The sequence below is a fragment of the Parambassis ranga genome, chromosome 17 (genome assembly GCF_900634625.1).
Source record: "Parambassis ranga chromosome 17, fParRan2.1, whole genome shotgun sequence".
Lineage (NCBI taxonomy): Eukaryota > Metazoa > Chordata > Actinopteri > Ambassidae > Parambassis > Parambassis ranga.
The window spans coordinates 2,507,942-2,530,484 of record NC_041037.1 but is presented as its reverse complement, the minus strand read 5'-3'; the positions used below and the strand labels follow the sequence as shown (position 1 = coordinate 2,530,484).

Below are 22,543 nucleotides of genomic sequence, written 5' to 3'. Positions count from 1 at the left end.
GTTTAGTTTACCATGTACCGGTACATTAAATGTGCAGGAACTGTTGACATTGTCAGTATGGGGGACAAAGACAGATGCTCAAGTTGTGCTCAAGAGCGACATGATTTCACATGTTTGACTATCTTTACTGCAGGTTGCATCACATGTAATGTTTAATCTGTGTTTCTGTGTCTCATTTGCACCTTCAGACAGCAGAAAGCCTACCTGGCCACACAGGGCCCGCTGGCTGAGACCACTGAGGACTTCTGGAGGATGCTGTGGGAGCATAACTCCACCATTGTCGTCATGCTCACCAAGCTACGAGAGATGGGACGGGTAATATGCGAGCACACACTGAACATAAAATATAAGCAGTCTCTGTGAGGTCACCGGACCATTTCACAGGTTGATGGCAGTCACACACACACACACACACTGGGTCAGTTCAGCTAAACTGCTGCGTCACACTGTTCAAATATTAATTCATTCCAAAGCTGAACAATAACCAGAGTTGAAAGTTAACTTCCATATCACAGTGACAGAGGTGCATTGGGTTCAAACTAGCATGCTACTGTTTCAGATTTACATTCCAAGCATGCTTATAATTCGTGAATGCATTATACTGTATGAAAAAAAGGACCAGCTGTGGTAACAAGTGAAGGAGTTAATTCAGTTTTCTGTTTGTAAGGCTGTGAGATATAGTCATGAGAGTTAGCTTAGTACAGCTTGCAGTGTGTTGTCGTGTGTCAGAGCATGTTTGATTCAAACAAAAAAATCAAGAGCTGTTAGCTAGTTTCGTAATAAGCGACGCTTATTGTGCTATTGATTGTCACATTTAACCTTCAGCAACATATCAATTAAACACACTCATCTTAGTTGCAGTTTGATTTGATTAAATTTCAAAATATCTTCGTCAGAGTTATTGAGCTGTTTGCGGCGATGCAGGTGATGCTGACAGCAATCAAGTGTTCTTTACAGCTTTTATCACCCTCTCAGCCTCTCAGCCATAATCACGGCCCTCCTGCACATCATCACCGCAGCTAAAAACACACACAAATCATGTAACTATTTTGCCACCTTAGATGATTCAGGCAATAATTCACAGCCACAAATTAGTCTATCTGGATTTTTTTTTGTTTTTGTGTAAGCAGAGACGTTCTCACGACTCAAAATGACTAATAACATACAGTAACCTGTGCTAAAAATATCCTGCACTTGTGTGCCAGGCAGGCGTTATGTAAAAGTCAGTTCTTTCTATAAATGTGTTTCCAGAAAGTGAAGTGCTGAAAGTTGTTTTCCTTCTGTTTGTCTCCTCTGTAGGAGAAGTGCCATCAGTACTGGCCAGCGGAGCGTTCGGCCAGGTACCAGTACTTTGTGGTGGATCCAATGGCTGAGTACAACATGCCTCAGTACATCCTCAGAGAGTTCAAAGTCACAGACGCCAGGGTACGTTGGGTTTGCTCTGCGGGGGGGCTGATTGGCATTTCACTCAAATACAACCATCCAACCCAAATCCATCTTAATTTTAGGTTTTCATACAAATGCTGACAGTCGTGCGTTAAGTGTTAAGAATTATACCGACTGTGATTTCAAGGTAGAGATGATCAGACCGAACCCCGTGTTATTTTTCCTGACAGGCTGACATCAAGTGAATGCGCCATCAAACATGTTTGCCTGGATTTAGCAACAGTATGCTTGCTCTATGGATTGTGTGTGTGTGTGTGTGTGTGTGTGTGTGTGTGTGTGTGCTTGCGGATGTGTGTTTCACGATGACTGTGAAAATACATGAAAAGCATAGCCTTCAATCCCGAGGGCCAGTGCTGGAACTCCCTGTGATGCAGTAGTTTCAATGAGCTATAAATATACTTTACTGTCATCTGAAGGCTCACAGCACAGCAGCACTCTAATCCCACATCCACTCTTTCTTTTATGTGTGTGTGTGTGTGCAGATCTATATATGTGTTCTTTCTGAGCCAGGATGTGGTGTTAACGCGTGTTTTTGCTTTGTGAGCTTAAATTAGTCCTATGTATTCATGCATATGTGCGTGCACATAGAATATTTATCAGTCCTGGATGCTCAAATCCCAAATCTCTGCTGTTTATTCTCCACTCCAGGTAGAAATTAGTACTCCAAGACCTCAACCTATTCTCTACAATGTACTTTAGAAACTCATTTCCTGGCTCCTTTTCTGTTCCCTTAGGATGGACAGTCCAGAACAATCCGCCAGTTCCAGTTCACCGACTGGCCCGAGCAAGGAGTGCCAAAAACTGGAGAAGGCTTCATTGATTTTATTGGACAAGTGCACAAAACCAAGGAACAGTTTGGACAGGATGGACCAATCACTGTACACTGCAGGTAAAGAGGAGAACACAGCGCATGTTATGTGTTTAGTTAAACAATCCACAGAGAGTCAGAGTAATGTGCTCGTGTTTTATCAGTGCCGGGGTGGGCAGGACCGGAGTCTTCATCACCCTCAGCATCGTGCTGGAGAGGATGAGGTACGAAGGTGTGGTCGACCTCTTCCAGACGGTGAAGACGCTTCGCACCCAGCGGCCTGCCATGGTGCAGACCGAGGTAAGGACAACACATCCTGCAGGGACAGGACAGCATTTGAAAGTTAACACTGTATATTTATCCCTTATGCAACGTTTGGGACATTTTTGTCCTCTGAGAGTAATTTTTCTGTTTATTTTGGCCATAACTTTGTCAATATGTGAGCAGATTGAATCATTTTTGCTTAATATGATTTAAAAATTTTTCATAGGTCAATAATACACTGCGGGCAAATTTTACCCCCTTTCGTGTTGTTCGGGACAAAAACGTCCTCTAATTTTAACGGTTTTAAAAACATATCAGATAAATATTTTTTTCAAACATTTTTGCATAGACCTTTTAATTAACTTCAGTTTTGATCAACAGTAGTGAAAAAAAATCATTTTCCCCCAGGATTTTAACCCTTTTATCGCCAATTTCATAAGGGGTGGTGCTGAAAATTGGAAAAAAAACACAAAATGGCTCATTTTTAATAGAAAAGGTGAATGTGGACTGGATTTTTTTAACCTTTATTACAGTCTTGGTCATGTCAAACATCAGTAACAACATTGACTTTATTGCATTATTAGTTTTTGCACAGCACTGGATTTTCATTTTTTCTCCCTTATGTGTTGTTCGTGGCCATTTTTGTCCCATAGACTTCCGTTATAAGCACATTTTTTGACTGCACAGCCATGGCACTACATAATCATGCATTCTTGATTGTTGGTAGGAGGTAAAATTTGTGATTTTTACAGTTAACCTGATGACCCTAACCCATTTGATGACTGGTGCACAATTCTATTATTAAATGCCTTTTCAGGTTGCTTAAATATTATGAGGCATCAACAACAAAATTTTGCTTTCGTGGTAGAAGTTCTCAGCTATTTGTTGCATCCCTACGTTCTTTGTTTTTGTTTACTCACACACAACAAGGTCAGTGTGCAAATGGCTCTCTTCCTCTCTAACATACACACACAGTGTGTAGACACACAATTATGTGCCACTGTGGGCAGCAGTGGCGCAGCGGTATAGCAGGGTTGTCCCGTAACCGGAAGGTTGGTGGTTCGATCCCAACTCCTCCCTAGTCACTGGTGTGTGTCCTTGGGCAAGACACTACCTGCATAGCCTCCAGTGTACTCACTGGTGTATGGCGCTCTTTGAGCAATTTCCCCATTGTGGGACTAATAAAGGTTTCAATTATTATTATTAAAATACTCCCTATAACTCCATATACAAGCCAGAAACTACACTACATAAGCACAGGCCTGCAGGTAAAGGGTTAATATGGTCATTAAGTTGTTAACTGTAAAAATCACAAATGTTACCTCCTACCAACAGGGTAAACCACCAACAATCAAGAATGCATGAGTATGTAGTGCCATGGCTGTGCAGTCAAAAAAAGTGGTTATAATGGAAGTCTATGGGACAAAAATGGCCACTAAAACACGTAAGGGACAAAAAAATGAAAATCCAGTGCTGTGCAAAAACTAATAATGCAATAAAGTCAATGTTGTTACTAATGTTTGACATGACCAAGACAGAAAGACAGTCCACATTCACCTTTTCTATTAAAAATGAGCCATTTTGTGTGTTTTTTTTCCAATTTTCAGCACCACCCCTTATAAAATTGGTGATTAAAGGGTTAAAATCCTGGGGGAAAATGATTTTTTTTTTGCTACTTTTAATTAGAACCGAAGTTAATTAAAAGGTCTATGCAAAAAAAATATGAAGAAATATTTTAAAAATATTAAAAATAAAACTTAAAGTTAGAGGACATTTTTGTCCCGAACAACACGAAAGGGTAGTGTTTGCGAACGTTGCACAAGGGTTAAACCTGGCGTTATCTGAAGTGTCCCTTTTTTTGAGAAGGGCTACACAAAAGCAAAGACTTTGCAGCAAATCCTGCTTTAATAGAGCTTTTAGAGGTGCTTCAGAAACCCCACAGTCAATTCAAGTGCTATCACAGTAGCAGTGTCAGATTTTAACTCCAATTAAAGAATGATGAATATGTTATATAACAGATAAAGCATGTGAAAAAATACAGTCTGTGTGTATATAAAGTGCTTCAAAACCATTTGAGCCTCTATTGCAAACAGCTACAGCTTGTTGCATGGTGATGCATGGGATCTGTGGGGAATGAGTCACTTTTGGAGTGGCCCTTTAAAAAGAGGCTCAGATTTACTCAAACTATTACATTAGAAGAGCAAGCTGAGTTGGATTTCACATATAAAAACACACTGTGTGTTCTTCTCTTCAGGACCAGTACCAGTTGTGCTACAGGGCAGCACTGGAGTACCTGGGGAGCTTTGACCACTATGCAACGTAACCACTCTCACAGAGCAGCTTCCCTGGTCAGACCTCTCAGGAGTGTGCCAAGTGTCCCATCTCAGCCGCCATCCACTCACTTGACCCCCTTAAAATCTGACCCCTCGCAGCTACCGGAGAGGGTTGGATGAAGGGACGAGCTTGCAGACCCGTTGACGGATTTAACCAATCACAGAGATATACGCCGAGTTAACCAACCACCTGAGATCTTTGCTTTAAAAAAAATAATAACGGAAACATTGCAGTGACTACGACAAACATAACTCTTGTACAGATCCGACAGCGCAGACTGGCAGCTCGCCTCTCTGCTCTGTCGATGCCAAACCTCCCTGATTGTCAAAGGCTACTGGTAGCACTAAGAGAGCAGTCTCTCTCTCTTTTTTTTTTATTTTATTGTCAACGTTTTGATTCATTTTGTCAAATGTTATTGTTTATTATCCTTTTTTTTGTTGTTTTTAATAATCATTTTAATATCAGACATTTCTTCTGTCTTAAACTGCCTTACTGTGGGGGCACGCATTATTTTCATAATCATATTTAGGGTACTTTAGCACAAGGGACGCGTTTTTACACATGTACCGAGATACTAATACAGAATCAGAAAATACTTTAATAATCCCAGGGGGAAAATGCTTACAGGAGGACCACTGTTCTCTGAGCTGCTGTCAGACTTCTGTTGTCACAAGACATTGTTTTTAATCCATTAATGTGTCATATACATTGTGTTCGGTCTTACTCAGTTCAATGCGTCAAATTGCCTTTTTTTACTTGCCATTAAAATCAGCTCTGACAGAAAATTGATTTCAGTGCACAGACTTGCTGTAGTTGTCCTTCTGTAAACGTGGTAGGTAGCTAAATTGTCTAACACAAGACTAAATCAGAGGTGTACAGAAAAGGAAAAGCACATGATTTGTATGTTTTTTGTTATCTTTTTTTGTTTTGTTTTGTTTTCATCAGAAGCCTATGGCATTGATGCCTTCATACTCCACAAGCGGAGAACTTACCTGCGGACTTTTATACCCAAAGCGTAGGTGACAGAAAATAAACTCCCGATCTCTGAATATTGATGCTCTTCAAGTCCCCTCCCATCTCCTCACTTCCTGTTTGCCTGGTTGGTTTACTGGAGTGGAACTACACAGTTGGAAAAGGACCTGGAACTGGAAGTGGTTCATATGGGGCTGAGGAGTAGAGCCATCAACGTCGGTACCTGTACAGAATCAACCATTCCTACCAGAGGGAGAGAGACTCAGCCCTTTGGACTGATATTATTTTATACAGAAATAGAACTATAAATATATATATAATTATGATTGATTATATATATGTACAATTACACATAGATATATACACAGCTTCAAAAGTATATTGTTAAAAAAAGGATTCATTCTGCTGACCTACCTAGAGACACTGCAGAGAGCCTGCTGTCCTACAGTGTGTATTAATGGAAACACCGTTGTATCTACTGTACTACCATAGTAACTTCGACAGCTGGTTGTCCGTCTGAATGAGGAAAAAAAAAACAGCACAACCCCCCCCCCCCCCCCCCACCCATCAAAATGGACATTTTCTCACTCAGCACAGGCCATCACACCACTCAAGCACACATCTTCTCCCGCACAAGCCGCAGGAGGGGGAGCGTCTGAATCCAGAGGCCTAAGCGTTGTGGTGGCGATGGCGGTGGGAGGGAGGGGGGACTTGAAAACGCTGGCATAAAACAAAAATGTTAATTTTTACCTTGTGAATGCTTAGTGCTGTAGGGGTTCGATCTGTTGTACACACAGTCTGTTTTCTATTTGTTGATAAAGAACTGGAATTTAAAAAGAACCTGTTGATGACAAAAACATTGATGTTAATAAAGTTAAATAATTGGGTTTTTGTACAAAGACTGGCCTGTGACGAGTCATTTCTTTATCCTACAGATTACAAAATCTTACAAATCTGTATATCCTTCAAGTTTCCCATTTCTTGTTTCCTGCTGGTTGGAGTTTGATGCATATTATTTTAAATGGATTAATGCTTAGACATTTGTGGTTTTTTTTTTGCAGGGATATAAGGATTCAAAGATATATGTACATACATTTCACCAAAACTGTATATACATATTTAAATCCCCGTATAAACATGTGCACTTGCTTTGCTTTTTCTATGTGTGGATGTATATATTTGTGTGGGTGAGAGTACTCACTGTAAACCCTCTCCAGTCCCCTAACTTCCTCAGCTCTCACCCACACAGCCTGTTAAATCACTACCTACAGATGCCACACATCAGTAAGATGGGGATGACTACAGCTGTGGGCAAAGCCAGCAAACATTTAGTTTTTTGTATGTTTATCATAATAATATATCGACATATGGAAACAGGCTGCATATACTCTACTACTACTTCTGAAGCAGATATTATGTAAGTCATACAGGCAGTGATGTGGAATATTGGCATTTTACAAAATTCTGTTTTGTTTACATGACTTCTTTTGTTTCTTTTTCAACAGGATCCAGATGAATTTTTACTGCATTCCATTTGTTTTTGACTGTATCTGTTCTGCCAGTTGGTGTTGACTTTACTAAGCAGCAGCATTGAACTACCACACATTTTACATACAAACCTTGGAAAAGAGCATGAGTAATCTAATGAGGTAAGGAACATGATAACATGATAACACGTTGGCTGATATACATGGCTATTCTTGGGACCTATCATCATGCTGGGTCATATGTTTTAGAGATGATGTGCAGTCCATCCAGCCAGAAGAAGCTGTGATCAACACATAGGCGTAGCTACCATTATATCAGAGGGGGACGTGCGTTAAAATCCGCAGGAAATCGCAATTACTTCATATTATTATATTTCATAATATACTAATATTTTTTTTCACCACCCACCCACAGAAGGGTGCCCCCCCCACATTTTTAATGCTTCCTACGCCACTGGATCAACAGATACTCTACATGAAGATTAAAGCCTATTTGGAGGATTTGTTCTCTGACAGTCACCTGGCTTCTGCTGAAGCATGTGCAGAAGAACAAGCAGGGCTACGTCAATCTCAAGCTTCTCACCTGTTTGAAAGAGGTAAATAATATTTCTTTGTGTGCTTTTGACTGTGTCTACACTTCCAACAATGTAAAAGTAAAATATGAAACAAAGCTGAGGTTGCCAATGTTTGTCACAGATAAAGTCCTGACTACAAGCTGGTACATGACTCTGGCAGGAGCACTGCACTCAGACCTTCTGGAAGTGAATGATGACTGCACCAAAGTCAGGCGTAAAGAGCCGCTTCCCATGTGGTTACTGTGTTCACCCACCAGCAAACTTCTCCTTGCCTGGAACCTTTCAGAGGATCAAAGCAGAGGAGATGGGGCCAACCTGGAACTAGAGGATCCTTTACTCTCAGCAAGAATCCTCCATTCTCTATTTACGGCAACGTTACTTCATCGTGGATCCTGCCCCCCAGCAAACGGCTTCCTAAGGAGCTTCAGCGTTACGCTAAACACCACAAAGAGCTTGGCCAACAATTATGTGCTGTGGTCAGGTTTGATCATTTGGAGTCGGTTCGTAGGGCCTACCATGCCCTGAAGGCGGAAGAAGAGAAGTCTAATGGGAACGGCATGTGTGTGGTTCCTTTGGGTTTCCAGTCAACACATCACCACAAGGACAAATCACCAGAAGAAAACACACAGCCTGAGGAGGACATACCTTTCACTGAAAATCAACCTGAAATCCCCAAGGACTTGCAGCAAGAACCATCCTCTCCAAACACACGTCAACCACAAACATCAGTGGATACCTCCCTGCAAAGAACCTTTAACCTTTTAAGTACACGCGGCCCGAGGACGGGACGGTTCATGTCTTCACTGCAATATCTCCGTCTGGGCGCAGCCATTTTGTGCTCTTTGTTGACAACCTACACCTCGTTGGAAAGCCACTTCCCTACTCTATTGATTGACAGCTCGTTTGACCATACAAAAGGATCGAGGGCCTGTCCCTAGCCAAAAGAATCCAATGAGCGACTATATCGAGCGAAGCACCTCCCCCCACTCTTACGCTTGTATTTTCAGCCCATTATATTTGACGCTGAATCTGATGCAATGGACGTATAGCCAATAAGATTTCCGTCACGGGGATGTCCCACATGAAGGGGTTGTGGAAGGAGGGTGGGCTACAGGCCTAAGCGTAAACATGAACAATGGATGCCGGCTGTCCATGCGTAAATGCGTAATAGTGAGAGTGAGCGTATATCTCCATTCCAGTGGTATTTCCAGTGACCAGAGAGATGGCGAAACGCATGGAAAAGAAGAATTACACTGTTGAAGAAGTTATTGAAGAGTGTACGAGACGGGAAAGCGACTTTTCTGACGAGGATGTGTCGGATGCGCAAAGTTATGTGTCGTCTGTTGACTCGGTGGAGGAGGACATGTTCATTGAAGGAGAAGATATTGTCCATGACAAGTAAGTGTAACTTTTATACATGTTGCAGTTTTATAAATAGAATGTAGACGTTTCAAAGAATTAGTGAATACAGTGTTGTGTCCTTTGTTTTGTTTACCTGTGTGGGGGAGGTGTGCGCTTTTACTATTCCTCCAAAAGTAGTTGTGGAGGACTGATTTGTGAGGTGAACAATGAATACAGCTACAGTTGTTCTGTGAATGAATATCTGATATATACATACAACCATACATACATCTATAGTTATTTTGTTTTATATATATTTTGTGCATTTTTAGGCAAACACTGTGTTCTATTTCATTTACCTGTGTGGGTCCTTTGTTCTGTTTACCTGTGTGGGGGAGGTGTGTGCTTTTACTATTCCTCCAAAAGTAGTTGTGGAGGACTGATTTGTGAGGTGAACAATGAATACAGCTACAGTTGTTCTGTGAATGAATATCTGATATATACATACAACCATACATACATCTATAGTTATTTTGTTTTATATATATTTTGTGCATTTTTAGGCAAACACTGTGTTCTATTTCATTTACCTGTGTGGGTCCTTTGTTCTGTTTACCTGTGTGGGGGAGGTGTGTGCTTTTACTATTCCTCCAAAAGTAGTTGTGGAGGACTGATTTGTGAGGTGAACAATGAATACAGCTACAGTTGTTCTGTGAATGAATATCTGATATATACATACAACCATACATACATCTATAGTTATTTTGTTTTATATATATTTTGTGCATTTTTAGGCAAACACTGTGTTCTATTTCATTTACCTGTGTGGGTCCTTTGTTCTGTTTACCTGTGTGGGGGAGGTGTGTGCTTTTACTATTCCTCCAAAAGTAGTTGTGGAGGACTGATTTGTGAGGTGAACAATGAATACAGCTACAGTTGTTCTGTGAATGAATATCTGATATATACATACAACCTTACATACATCTATAGTTATTTTGTTTTATATATATTTTTTGCATTTTAGGCAAACACTGTTCTATTTTGTTTACCTGTGTGGTGTGCACTTTTACTATTGATTTGTGAGGTGAACAATGAATGCAGATACAGTTGTTCTGTGAATGAAAACCTTATTTTTTGCATTTTAGGCAAACTGATTCAGATACAGAGTGGGAGCCAAGCACCAGAGCCAGAGCAGCCTCCTACTCCCAGTGTACAACATCACAAGCCAGTCTACATCTCTGGTGACAGTAAGACACCCATCAAGCTTTCTAGCTGTGCTTTGTAGCAGCCCGTGACTGTAACAGTGGCATACTGAGAACAACATGTGGCTGTGAAACCTGTGGAATTGTAAACATGTAAACAGTTTGCTGTAAGTAGTTTGGGTATTTGTTTAGATAAAGGTGTTGTTTTTGACCATATCTCTTGTTCTGAGTCTTTTCTTGTGATGCACAATTTCAGTTTCAGTAGAATAATGAGCATTCAATGTGTTTTTGCTTCACTAACATTATTTCAATCATACTAATAGTGAATCTGAATATGGAATGAGGTTCCTCTAAGTGGCACCTTTCATTAGAGCTCTCATTGATGTCTGTATGTTGAAGCATTCCAGAGTTATGCACTTTGGTGCCAAAGTGTCCATTTGGAGACTCCAAATGGCACTTTTTGGAGAGCGCCTGGGAATACCTACAGAAAAACCTGTCCCAAATGGTCATTTCTTGTCCAATTACTATCTACTTTTAACTGGGAATAGGTAAGACTTCAGCCTGTGTCACTATATTGTCATCTAATCAACATCACCATGCTCCAGTTGTCAAGCAGCCTTTTTTTACAAAAAAAATTTAGGCGAGCTACAAAATCTTTTTATTTCTCTGTGTTTAGACTTCTCTCACTGTTAACCATTTGCAATTGCAGTAAATCACACAGCTAAAATAAAAATTTCAGAGTGTTACCTTCACAATGAGACCAAGCTTTTGCACATACTCCTAAGGGGTCACAAACAGCTTGTAGTTTAATTTGGGTATGCCTTTGACAGGCGTTTCATCAACTATTGAGGGTGGTGTTAAAGGGTTAACCAGACTTTCACCAGCTGCAACGACAAGTCCTTCTCTGTTTTGAATCAGAGGTACAGTAAGAGCAACTGGTGCTCTGGAGACAATGAAAAGTATCATAGCCCATGGGTGCTGAGGCGCAGCTCTGCAGCCAGTGTGTTAAACTCAAAGGTAGCTGGGTGCCTGAATGCACCTCGCTTGATTGTCAGACTGCTGCGTCAGCCTTTTGGCCCTAATGGCACCAAAGGCTTTCAGGGCAGACAGAGACTACTGCAGGAAGAGATCAAACACTATTAAACAGCACAGCACTAGAAGAGCTGTGAAGACAGACAATATGACAAGAATGTAACGCTGAGCTGAGAAAGAGAATAAATTATCTTTTGCATTATACACCAAAAGTAATGGAATCTCTATGGGTTGTGTTGTTATAAAGCACTGACAGATGGGGGCAGCATTTAGCTGTGTTCACGAAAGATGCAATTCTAAATTCTTTGTTCTTTCTATCAAGCTTTATAATTGTCTAGTTGCGTAACAAGTGAATACATTTAAGTAAAGAGACCTAAATACATAGCTGAAGCTGAAGTGTCTCACAGTCTGAGTGCCTCTTATGAAACACGAGTTCAGATCAGTTTGTCTGGTCACAACTGCAAATTGCCATTTACCTTATATTTGTTCTTTGGCCAGGGTCGATTTACCTTGTTACTACTTTCTCAGAGTTGTCTTTCAACATGAAACGGTCGGAAAAAAGCACCCTCATTGTCCTCCCGCATCTTTTTCCCTGGTGCCTGTTTAGATTTTGGTTCCCTAAAAAGCAGTTTTCCACTCACTGAGATGACATTTGGCTAAAGGCTACTTGTCCAATCATCAAACCGCATCTTGTGCAAGACGAGCGTAGTAGCAACGTTTGTACCTTATTTCCAGCCTTTCTAATGACACCTCGACTGGAATGGACTGTTTATAGTGTTACTGATTGAGGGCTTCCTTAAAATCTCGCCCAAACCTAAACAAAATGTGTTTCTTCACATATCCACACCCAGTGGAAAAGTCTATGGGATTCTATCATATTGAAATTGGAAACATACTTTATTTTTTCTTCTTGTATATTCTCATATGTCAGTTTGTCCTCATGACTAATGTAATCTTAGCAGTTGAGTGAGACTTTTCATTGTATACAGATCGAGTGCTTTGCTCATGCTGTCTCTGACTTGATTTAGCAATTAACAGCTGTTGGATTTTTACTGCAGCAGGCTGGTCTGTGAAAACGTTACACATCTGTGAACAATATGTATAGAGTAAAAATGTTTCTGCCTCATGTCAGGAAATGTTTCTGTGCTGATAGTTCCTTTTCAAGGAGAGAAAAGTTAACTGGAAGTCATTATGTATTTACATGCTTCTAGGGCCAACCATTGACATTAATGTCAACTAAGTTAATTGCAGTAATCACTGTTTTTTCATAGTTTTTTTTCCAAGGTGGGATTAGGCTGACTTTGCACCTGCTCACCCTCAGCTAGATCAGTAAAGATATGACATTCTTCATTGGGTCACATATCTCTGATAACAGCAGAATATCCATTGATACACATTTCTGGTATGACACAAAGCTTGGGTAAAGCTTTGGTTTTTCCCCCTTTTTCTCTCAGTCAACACTAAAGGAATTTTAAGTCCTAGAAATTTAGCGCTCTGCCTCACAACTAAAACTTTGCAAAGTGAGATTTGTGTATAATTTGGCCCAAGGACACCAGAATGACTCATGGTGTTAGAATGCGATTGCTTGGGTCCTTTGAATCAGTCCACACTTGACTCTGTTATCCAGCTACGCTTGAAATATCTGTTAGTGAAGAACTTATTTCCTGTTGTGACAATGACTCCATCACCCAAGTGCAGAGGCTACTGTTTGTGTACCTGTAGATTTATTTGCCTACTTTATGTACCCAAACAGCACCTGTAAAGCTTCATGAACCCCCACCCCCACCCCTCCTTGCATCACTTCACTCGTCTCCCAACTGCTTGGCCTTTGTTTATATATTACTGACCCTGCACACCTGACGCAGTTCCTCTGTGGATGGGTTATTTATTTAGATTGCAGTCTGGAGGGCCTGATACCTTCCAAAAGCGCAACCATCTGCTCCTCATTTACTCCTCGAGGCTCAGGAGCTAAAATAGTGGTTTGTATTGGAGTAGATGTGTGTGAGAGATCCTCAACAACAACACCCCTGGTTTTATCTCCGGCCAAATGTAGATTAAATCATCATGAAATACCTCTGCTGTGATAATTCTATTTAACTGGGGTTAATGTTGTCTTAGCTCCTTTTAAACCAATTGTGAACTTTCTTAATGCCCCCTAAAAGATTGGAAGACACTTGCCTTAGCAGATTCCTCAAACTGCACTGATCTGCCCAATTCAGGCTATTACCAATTGCCTGCTTAAGATGGCAGACTCTCTTGTGGCAGAAGGTAAATGTAAGCCCTTGCTCAGGCCAAAGCATCCTTTAGTGCTCCTGGAGTTAGAGCCAGGGAGATTATCATGTCAGGAGTAATCCGACTCTGCTCACAAGCACAACTATGGAGGAGGAGGAGCAACAGTTGAAAGGGGGAGGCAGGGGGAGGCAGGCAGAGGCATCAGAGAAGCTCTGTGCTCCACTTACAGTAACCACGCTCTCCTTCCTCACCCTAACCCATCTTCTCGACCCACAGAATCCCCCTCCCAAGAACTGCAGAGAAGATCTGCTGCATGAGATAAGGTAAGGAGATGTGCATTATCATTCCATCAGTGCTGTTCTGATGACTTTTCAAGGCAAGAGAGATTCAGAACTAGTGGGAAAAGTTAAGATATGACAAGCCGCTGAGCCTCTGTTCTTCTCCGTTCCTCTGTTGTAGGTTAAGTTTGTAAAAAGCGGTCCAGAAGCTCTGTTGGAGAAGAATGATGACAGGAGTGCACTGAAGTGAACCTGATGTCAAGTCAGGAGGTTCTCTAAACTCCCAGCTCACTCCTTTTTTGAATGGATCAACCCGATTGCCATGAAGCACATGTTTACATTCAGAGGAAAGTTGATTTGATCTTTGCAATCAAAAAGGATTCTATGGAAGAGAATAATCCTGGAACTGAGTCAAGTCAGGACACCTCCCTTACTTGTAGGCACAAGGAGCTGTGATGGAGTTGTGAACAAGCAGGAGTCCTCCCCTTGCTTCTTGCCTGTGATGATGATGATGGACTTACCCAGCCAACACTTGCCTGTGGAGGTCAGCTGAAGACGACGCCACGCAGCTAAGTCTGGATTAGCCGGCCGAACGGTAAGGACACCACATCTTCTTTTGTTAGTTTAAGCCGGCAGCTTATGGGAAAGGTGTTAGGTGCTGCTGACAAAGATGCTGCACCAAGTGCTTGAGTGGCAGAAAACACACGTTGGATTATCTGTATCAACAAGCAGCACTTGCTGGTACCGCATGACAGTAGTGCACTGCAGCCTGACACGAAATGTTTGCAGAGTGGTTATCATTGATTACAAGGAGCGTGCCATTATTTTGGAAGAACAACAAAATAAAAAATGATCCAAATTTTCTTGCAGATGTTGAACAAGCTCTTACCACACAGACAAGTTTATTTTGTCAGTGAGAAATATTTTCTTTTCCTTTCACTTGTCCAGCATGGTGGTTTGCATCATTCTCATGCACAATTGCTCTCTAAATACTCTCTGGTTTACTTTACCAAATGTTGGTCCACTGTTTAGACATCTTGCGAAACAACCGATTATTTTTCTCTGTGTTTATCACTTTTGCAGAGCTGCAATTTGTATAATTTAAATAATTAGGATAATGAGAATCCCAAAGTAACAGAGGTACTACAAGAGATATAAACTTGATTATATTCACTGAAGTGATGATATCCCTTTGTACTAAGCCCCTATCATACGTACAGATTATACTGTATCTAGCTGCACCCGGAGGGCCGGATAGAGGTTAAGCCCAAAGTCAAATGAGCCGTACAACTTTCATAACCTGCCAAAGCTGGTCATAAATGAAGGAAAGCTGACCTGATGCACCACTCCACATGGTCTCTACATTATTTCCCTGCTATATTCTTAGCAAAACGTACATTCTGCATGTCAAATCTTCATCATATTTCAGATGTTTGCACTTGCTTGTGCATGCTCGGATAGGTTATATCTGAAAGTGGTATTCAGCGTGTGCCAGATGGCCGTCAACCTTTTGTAACAGCAACATCAACATGTTTAACATGGGTTTAGAGGCGATGCTGTTGTGCTAAAAGAGGATCTGCCATAGACAGATTAGGCACTAGAATAGCAGCCTCTTTGGAAAGTAATTGAGATAACATCAATCTTCTTCATGCACAAAAAACGAGCATATGTTACATTCACTGCAAAGCCTCATTTAACCTCCCTACGTGTGTTAAAAGGGCTATTTAAATGTAAGTCCATGCCACACTTTGACTCAACTCTTCCCATAATAGTAAAGGGGAGACAAAGTGGTACAGGTGTCAAATTGGGGATCTATAAATGTAACTTTGTCACACACCTCATTAGGCCACCTGAACTGCAACAGTTTGAGTGTGATTCCGTGCTAGGCTGTTGGGTCAGTGGATTAATCTGTAATAATCCACGGAACATGATAGTAGCCCTTGCAAAATAAAATTGAAGCACTTAAGCCACTTAACCAGATGAAAAGAAGCCCATTTAGAATTTGTAAAATGTGTATAAAGATTTTTCTGGCATAACCCCCACCTTTTCCCTTTTTTTTCTCAATAATGAAGAACAGCTTTCTCACTAACAAGGAGCAGGCTTGTTTTAATTGACCCATGGTTACGGAGTGACAGAGCCACAGCCAACTTATGTGGCGCCCTGCAAAATTACAGCACTGTCTAACCTAAGCCTTTTCAGTTGCATTAGAACCAAGGCTGGATTTAGCACAGCCAATTCTGGCTCAGAACATCCACTTTATTTTGCAGTCATTTGGCCCACCTTGGTGCCAACACAACAGACCTATAACCTGCTAGAGTTTGTCCCTTCCTCTTCATTATTCACTATGAGGACAGGTTTTAGAGGAAGAGGCACCTGTTGGTGCTCTTTCGCTGTGTGGCTCTGCATACTGGCCCTGAGTTGGAGATGTCTGATAGATTAACACACACACACACACACACACACAGAGCAAGGCCTGGGCTCCACCACCAACACTGCAACCAGGTGTTAACCCACGTGACTCCAGATAAAGCCGGCAGGCATTAGTGCTAATCCCGCCCTGATCTTTGGAATATGTCCCTATTACCTCTCCAAGCACTCTCTAGCTGTCCCCAGGCCTCCTGATGCTCACTTAAGAGGGAAAAGACAAGACAAGGCCTCTCTAGGACTCCATAAGCACGTTGTTTCCTTGCAACAACACAGTAGGTGACTTTCCCGCTGTTTGTTATGCTGCTGATATCGCTTCAGTACAGGTATTTATGGGGTGTGTTCAAAGTAGTGCAAAGGCAGCCGGTCACATGGGTGGAGCAGAGCTGAAACATACAGTGTGTTTATAATATTCAGTAGGTGGAGGCCTCAGGTTATGCAGTGGCAAATAAACAATGGGCAGACATTTCTATTAAGAAGCAACATTATTATGTAAACTGGATTATGTAGTGTTGTGTGTACACTCTGGGAAAAAAAGTGAGTGTCTGGCCAACAATGAAAGATTGGACTTTGTCTAATTTCTACACTGTGCGAAATGATTTGGGGGAAAGTGAAACCACAAACGTGTGCTGTAGGTGTTTATGGTACATAAACAAGTCATATTGATGAGAGAGTGAAACAGCAAAGGTTGTATTTGCTGAATATATACGAATAAATGCTACAAAGTACTAAAACATAAAAGTTCTGCGTTTTTCCTCAAGCACAAAGACGCTCTTCATTCATGCCTTTCTGTGATCTTGTGTCACTGTAATCATCTCACGCTGGCCGAGATTCAAGCAAGCTGACAAGAAAGCCCCCCCTCTCTGCTGGTTTCATTCAGAAATGTTAACCACAGACGCCCCTTATGTCCCAGTTTGACAGATCTTCAGTTCATCTTCCATAGGACTGTCATTCTGTGGAGTGTCTCCTTCAGGCATGGGAGGGAGGGGAGGACACAAGTGCCATGCTGCTGTAATTACATTACCACCAGCTTAGTAGCACCATGGCCACTGACCCAATTATTCCTTGAAAACATGAATTTTATTGTGTCACTTGAAATAATGCGATCTTTGAGATGTAACAAGAGCTCAGTTGATGCTTGAGGATTGGGCTGCTACTGTGTGACGCGTGCATGCTTTGGAGACTACGTAATGTCTCAGGAATGGCTTTGACAGACTTAACAATTATTGGCCAAAGCGTTCACTTTCATGGCCTGCCTCAAATGTGTCAATGACCTTAGGGGATTATTTTCTCTCTTGTTGGTAGCTCTTCAGGTGGCATATGGCAAACATCAGGTGTGCCAATGCTTGAATACCTTATTCTCACTCCCACTCTCGCTGGAAACACAAGGTCCTGACGAAGGCTTCCACGCCTGCAAACTCTTCTGAATAGGTGACTGACTCAGTTTGTTTTGGGCCTCACACGTTTGACCAGCCTTCTGCTCCACATGCACGGGCACATCGTCTGTATGTGATGCTTTTGTGAGGACCAGGCATGTTGCAGATGTGTGGAAGCAGGTTTGGTTGACTTTGCTGCTCATCTGCACTTTTATGTTTCTGTTTTTGAGGATGGGTTTTCCTTCTGCTGCAGAGTTCTCTGGGGGGTTCCACTATATCCTCTGTGTTGTTGCTCTTCTCCGTTTGCTGAAAAACAGCCACGTGTGTCCATCCAGGAAGTCAGCTACTCATTCATGTCTTTCCACTGCTCTCCAAAGAACACACCAGTGCCCATGTACCCTATCAATATCTATATATTTATGTTCACTAAAGCAGGAGCATGTGGTAGACTTTAAAGGTCTGTGCTGATTAACCACCTGTGACCATATGAACAAGCTGCAGAATGCTCCTTGGCACTTTTATTGGCATCAATCGACTGCAGATGTGACTAATGCGTTTCTGAGTGGAGCAATTATGACAATCAAAGTGTCTTCAGGGACATGAGATCAGTGTTTGATGACCAAGCTTTGTCCAGTGTTAGCCACTGAGTCCTTGGAGGACTCATCTGTTCTTTACAAGGTAATTGTTTTATCAAGATGAGCTGCAGACCTAACAGGATGAGGACACTGATGTATCCCTGCCGTGTGAAACGGCAAGCTCCAAGCATGAGCGATTGTCCCGAACTGACCTATTAATAGCATGAGAAAACAATGATCTCATCTGCTGCTATATATCATAACAAACCTGGCTCTTTTAAAATTGTAAAATTTATCATATTTAGAGCAGAAGCAGTAAGATTTCTGGTGTTAGGAGTTGGTGTTGAACCAACAGAAACAATATGAAAGTTTCCACTGAGGCGTCGCATATATATCACGTCTGGCAATTAAATCAAACAGTGCGAGATAAACATCGGACACATATATAGCCGGGTACGGCTCTGCCACGGTCTGACTTGCACACACTGTGCTTCAAATGAGGTTGTTAGCTGAAATGTTTGACTTTCAAATGAATACCATTCTAACCCTTCATTGTGGAGAGGTTGCTTAGCACGTCAGCCCCATATGGAATTATGAGTGATGAGTCAAGCTTTGACTGATAGGACTGGTTATACCTGTTTATATGCTGTTTACACCACTGCAACTCATGTGTGCACTTTCTTTGTATTTTCCAGCTGCGGTGCCCAAAACACTCAGATAAAGTGGAGTACTGTGTGACTTTTCCTATAGTTCTTCTTTTGTTTTACTCATTTGACTACAAAATCCCACGAGAAAACCAAAATGTTCCTTCTCCTTACGTTTTTTTCCACAAACTGTCATATTTAATGCGATCTACAGGAGCTACTCGACATGCTGTGAACACTTACAGAATATATTTGTTACGGATTTTCTTTCTATAATCAACCAGACAAAAATATGTGACATTCTGTCTCATTGTAAACAATCCAGCAGCCTGTATATGTATACTACGGAATCCAGTCTGGCAAAACACTTTGTAAGGCCTGGTCTGGATTTGCTGTTAGTCACTGCCAGTGTACCATTTCCGGCTCTGGGGAAATGTTTTGCTCACTGGTGACATGATATGAAAAATACAAAAAAGCGTGCTTGTAAAACGTCTCAAATTCTCAGTGGTTTAACAATAAGGAAAAAGACTCCAAATGGAGTTTTGTGGCTGCTGCAGCGCCGTGCCTTTTGACAGGGAGGGGCTGTGTAAGATAAAGGGATGTACGCGCACAAATACTAAGAGGCCTCTTCATACATAGCATTGTAAATAGGTGTGGTTAAGAGATAGGAAGGAATGTATATCCCTTCTTTTAAAATGATATTTTTTCTAAAATATTCTGCAGGCATCAAGAGAAGACACTTTTATTCTCACTTATATCAGGTATACCTGACATAAAATACGCAATTTGTAACTGGTTTTCCAAGTGCCTAGGGGTTTTAAAACTCATCTAGCTTGTCTTTGGTTCAAACCCTGGGTTGCAGCGATACAACTTTAAACACAGACTGCATTCTCAGGTGTCAGCAAGTGATGTCGGGCTCACAGATCATGAACCCATTTGGAGTGAAAATGAGCTGACAGCAGAATCAGAAAGAGTAAACTGGGGGTAAAATGACAGCCCTGCAAGACAAATCTCAGTTGAGAGAGGTGGATTTATTGACATCACAGAAATGTGATGACATAAAAGATAACAATGTGACAAGTTGAGAGGATGGTTTACATGAGTGAAGGTGTGACTGTTTCAACATGTCTGATGTTGTGCCCTTAGCCTCTCTCTTGCTCTCTTCACAGAGTTTCAATGCTCCTCCACATTCTAAGATGAAGTTATGGAAAGGTGCCACTTTTGCCTTCATGCTCTGTGGTGCAGCCCTGTCCACCATCCTCATTAAAAACATGGCCACTGTTGGACTTAAGACAAAAAATTCACGCACATCTTCATCTTCATCAAGAGAGTCTTCGTCACTCGAATCAACATCCAGAAGTTCACCATCATCAACATCGTCCTCCTCAGTAGAATTGAGAAAGTCAGGTGGTCTTCATCGGAGGATCCGCTCAACAGACAACATGAACTCCTTCCTCTCAGAGTGTAAGATAAACTGTTATCCTCTTCCTTCCACGTCTGCATTGAGATAAGGTGTCATGTGAAAGGGTTGCCAGGGTTCAGACAGAACACTTAGTACCTGACTCTGTTGTTTATAGAGCAGGTTTCAATGTCTGACATAACCTGGAGTCAATTAGCACCTCATGGCTCACTGGAAATGCAATAACTTCAAAGAGAGGATAACAAATTGCATTTTCGTTTCTTCTCACATGGCCTTATTGTCTCAATGTTTGTCGACACAAACGATATCCTGTTACATGGAATTACTGGTGACAAGAACAGTTGCCCCCATGACATTAAATAAACATGTAGCTACTTTCATTATCCAACCACCTACATTAGGTTATCTCTGTGAATCATCTATGTTTCAGTTGTTGAAAATGTTAAGTACAAAATTAAACACAAGCCACAAACATCTTCCTGCCGTCACCCCTATATCTGTCAATAACTGTAGTTTTGGTTATTTATCTCCCTTCTCTCAGTGTCCGTGATGTTCCAGAGCTTCACAGAAGGTGAGCTTCAACGTGTGGTCGAAACCCTGCTTGACAGTAAGAAAGGGAGGAGTCGGCGCCTGGGAAAGAACCAGGCCCGAAGGACTAAAAGAGACCACAGGCCAAAGCCCTGCAGTGTGAGGAAGCTGCAGCTGACAGTGACTGAACTGGGTCTCGGGTACAAGAGTGAGGAGACGTTGCCGCTGCACTATTGCACCGGCAATTGTCAGCCCCACAGGCAAAACTACGACATGATCATGAAGCACATGATCCAGATGAAGTTCATAAAAAAGGGCAAAGTTAACAAAGGGCCCTGCTGCAGACCGACTGCATTTGAAGACTTTTCCTTCTGGGACGACAACAACAAACGTTTTCAAACGCTACAGAATTTTTCGGCAAAAAGCTGTGGGTGTGTATGACCCAGAGAAATAGACTCGTCACTTCTTCATGCTGCTCTCAGCCCCATTGGAAGAATCATAGATGCTGTTTAAAGACATAACTATGGATTAAGGAATATAAATACAAGAGTATGTGTTTGGCTGTCTTCATGGATAGACTTTGACATCTGTCACCACAAGTTGGGAATGAATCACATGGATACAAGAGTTTGGATTCTATGTACAAAGACAGATAATGACTGTTCATACCAAAAACGTTTTTACCTTTTCTATCTGTGTAGTAACACTGTAAACTGTAATAACTGTGTAGCAACATTATGTTTGTGATGTTATATTTGAATAGAAGTACAAGAAGTAGAGTCATGATGGTGACGAGCCACCATGAACCAGATGGTTGCTGGTACGCACTTCATACCCACAGAAGTAGTTTGACAAAAATCATCTTACAGGTAGAAATGGCAGAAAATATACATGTAGCCCACCATGTTCCGTTTAAGTGTAGCCAACTGACCTGTTGTCACTGAACTGTTTTTTTTGTTATCTTAGAATTTGGGGCCAGTTTCCTTGCTTGCAGTGTTATTACACAGGTAAAAATAAAAAAAAAGTTTTATTTATAACAATCTGACAATGAGAAAACATTTTCTGTAGCTCTAACCTTTAATAAAAGTGTTTTATATGTTAATGTTATGTAGATTAAGAATGCGGACCTCTTTATAAACAGATAACCCTCACTTTAGCTTTAGAACAATAAAGGTATGTCCCCTCTTCCCCCCCTTTTTTTTTACTTTCCCTATATAGCCCAGCCTGTAACATATAAGTACCTATAATTTCTCTGGAATTATTTCCCCTCAAATAATTGCCAAAACCCACTAAATCAACACACACAATGGAATTACAAAGCCAGGTTCCCAAACATCTCCCATCTCAAGTTTCAGGTGACATAATCCTGTTTAATTCTTGTCTCTGGATCCAATTTGTGAAAGTTTACACTTGCACAGATTTTTAGCTCATCCCAGTACAAAAGTGTAAAAGAGAAGAATGGTTTTAGTTAAATATAGTGTTTTGTTTTTCCTCAGTGACAGGAAACCGAAGTAGACATTTGAATCTAAAGTTGTTTGCACCCATTAAAAAGAAAACGTTTTCTTATTCCTGCAAAACCCACAGTACAGCCTTCTACTGGCCCTC

The 22,543-nt window shown here is 41.3% G+C and overlaps 2 protein-coding genes and 1 pseudogene across 6 annotated transcripts in view; all 3 read left to right on the top strand.

Annotated features, from left to right (window-relative positions):
- The window catches only part of ptprfb (protein tyrosine phosphatase receptor type Fb), a 144,757-nt gene extending 139,116 nt beyond the window's left edge, over nucleotides 1-5,641 (top strand). For all 5 annotated transcript variants that reach the window (XM_028428005.1, XM_028428009.1, XM_028428008.1 and 2 more), the window contains 5 exons: nucleotides 189-315; nucleotides 1,300-1,425; nucleotides 2,181-2,335; nucleotides 2,419-2,554; nucleotides 4,773-5,641. In XM_028428005.1, the coding sequence (XP_028283806.1) occupies nucleotides 189-315; nucleotides 1,300-1,425; nucleotides 2,181-2,335; nucleotides 2,419-2,554; nucleotides 4,773-4,841 (613 nt within the window). In that variant the 3' untranslated portion in view covers nucleotides 4,842-5,641. The remainder of the gene's footprint in view (nucleotides 1-188; nucleotides 316-1,299; nucleotides 1,426-2,180; nucleotides 2,336-2,418; nucleotides 2,555-4,772) is intronic.
- Nucleotides 5,642-7,750: 2,109 nt separating this feature from the next.
- Nucleotides 7,751-14,221, top strand: LOC114449627 (la-related protein 6-like; annotated as a pseudogene).
- Nucleotides 14,222-14,254: 33 nt separating this feature from the next.
- LOC114450000 (neurturin-like) lies at nucleotides 14,255-21,492 on the top strand. Its single transcript, XM_028427888.1, has 3 exons — nucleotides 14,255-14,566; nucleotides 20,160-20,454; nucleotides 20,952-21,492. Exons 2-3 carry the CDS (start codon nucleotides 20,187-20,189, stop codon nucleotides 21,377-21,379), a joined length of 696 nt encoding a protein of 231 aa, XP_028283689.1. The 5' UTR covers nucleotides 14,255-14,566; nucleotides 20,160-20,186; the 3' UTR covers nucleotides 21,380-21,492.
- Nucleotides 21,493-22,543: the final 1,051 nt, after the last annotated feature.

Excerpts from the sequence above, each read along its gene's own strand:
- LOC114450000 (XM_028427888.1), top strand. The coding sequence starts at position 20,187 with ATGAAGTTATGGAAAGGTGCCACTTTTGCCTTCATGCTCTGTGGTGCA. Across the intron at positions 20,455-20,951 it reads GAACTCCTTCCTCTCAGAGT|TGTCCGTGATGTTCCAGAGC; the intron begins GTAAGATAAACT and ends CCCTTCTCTCAG.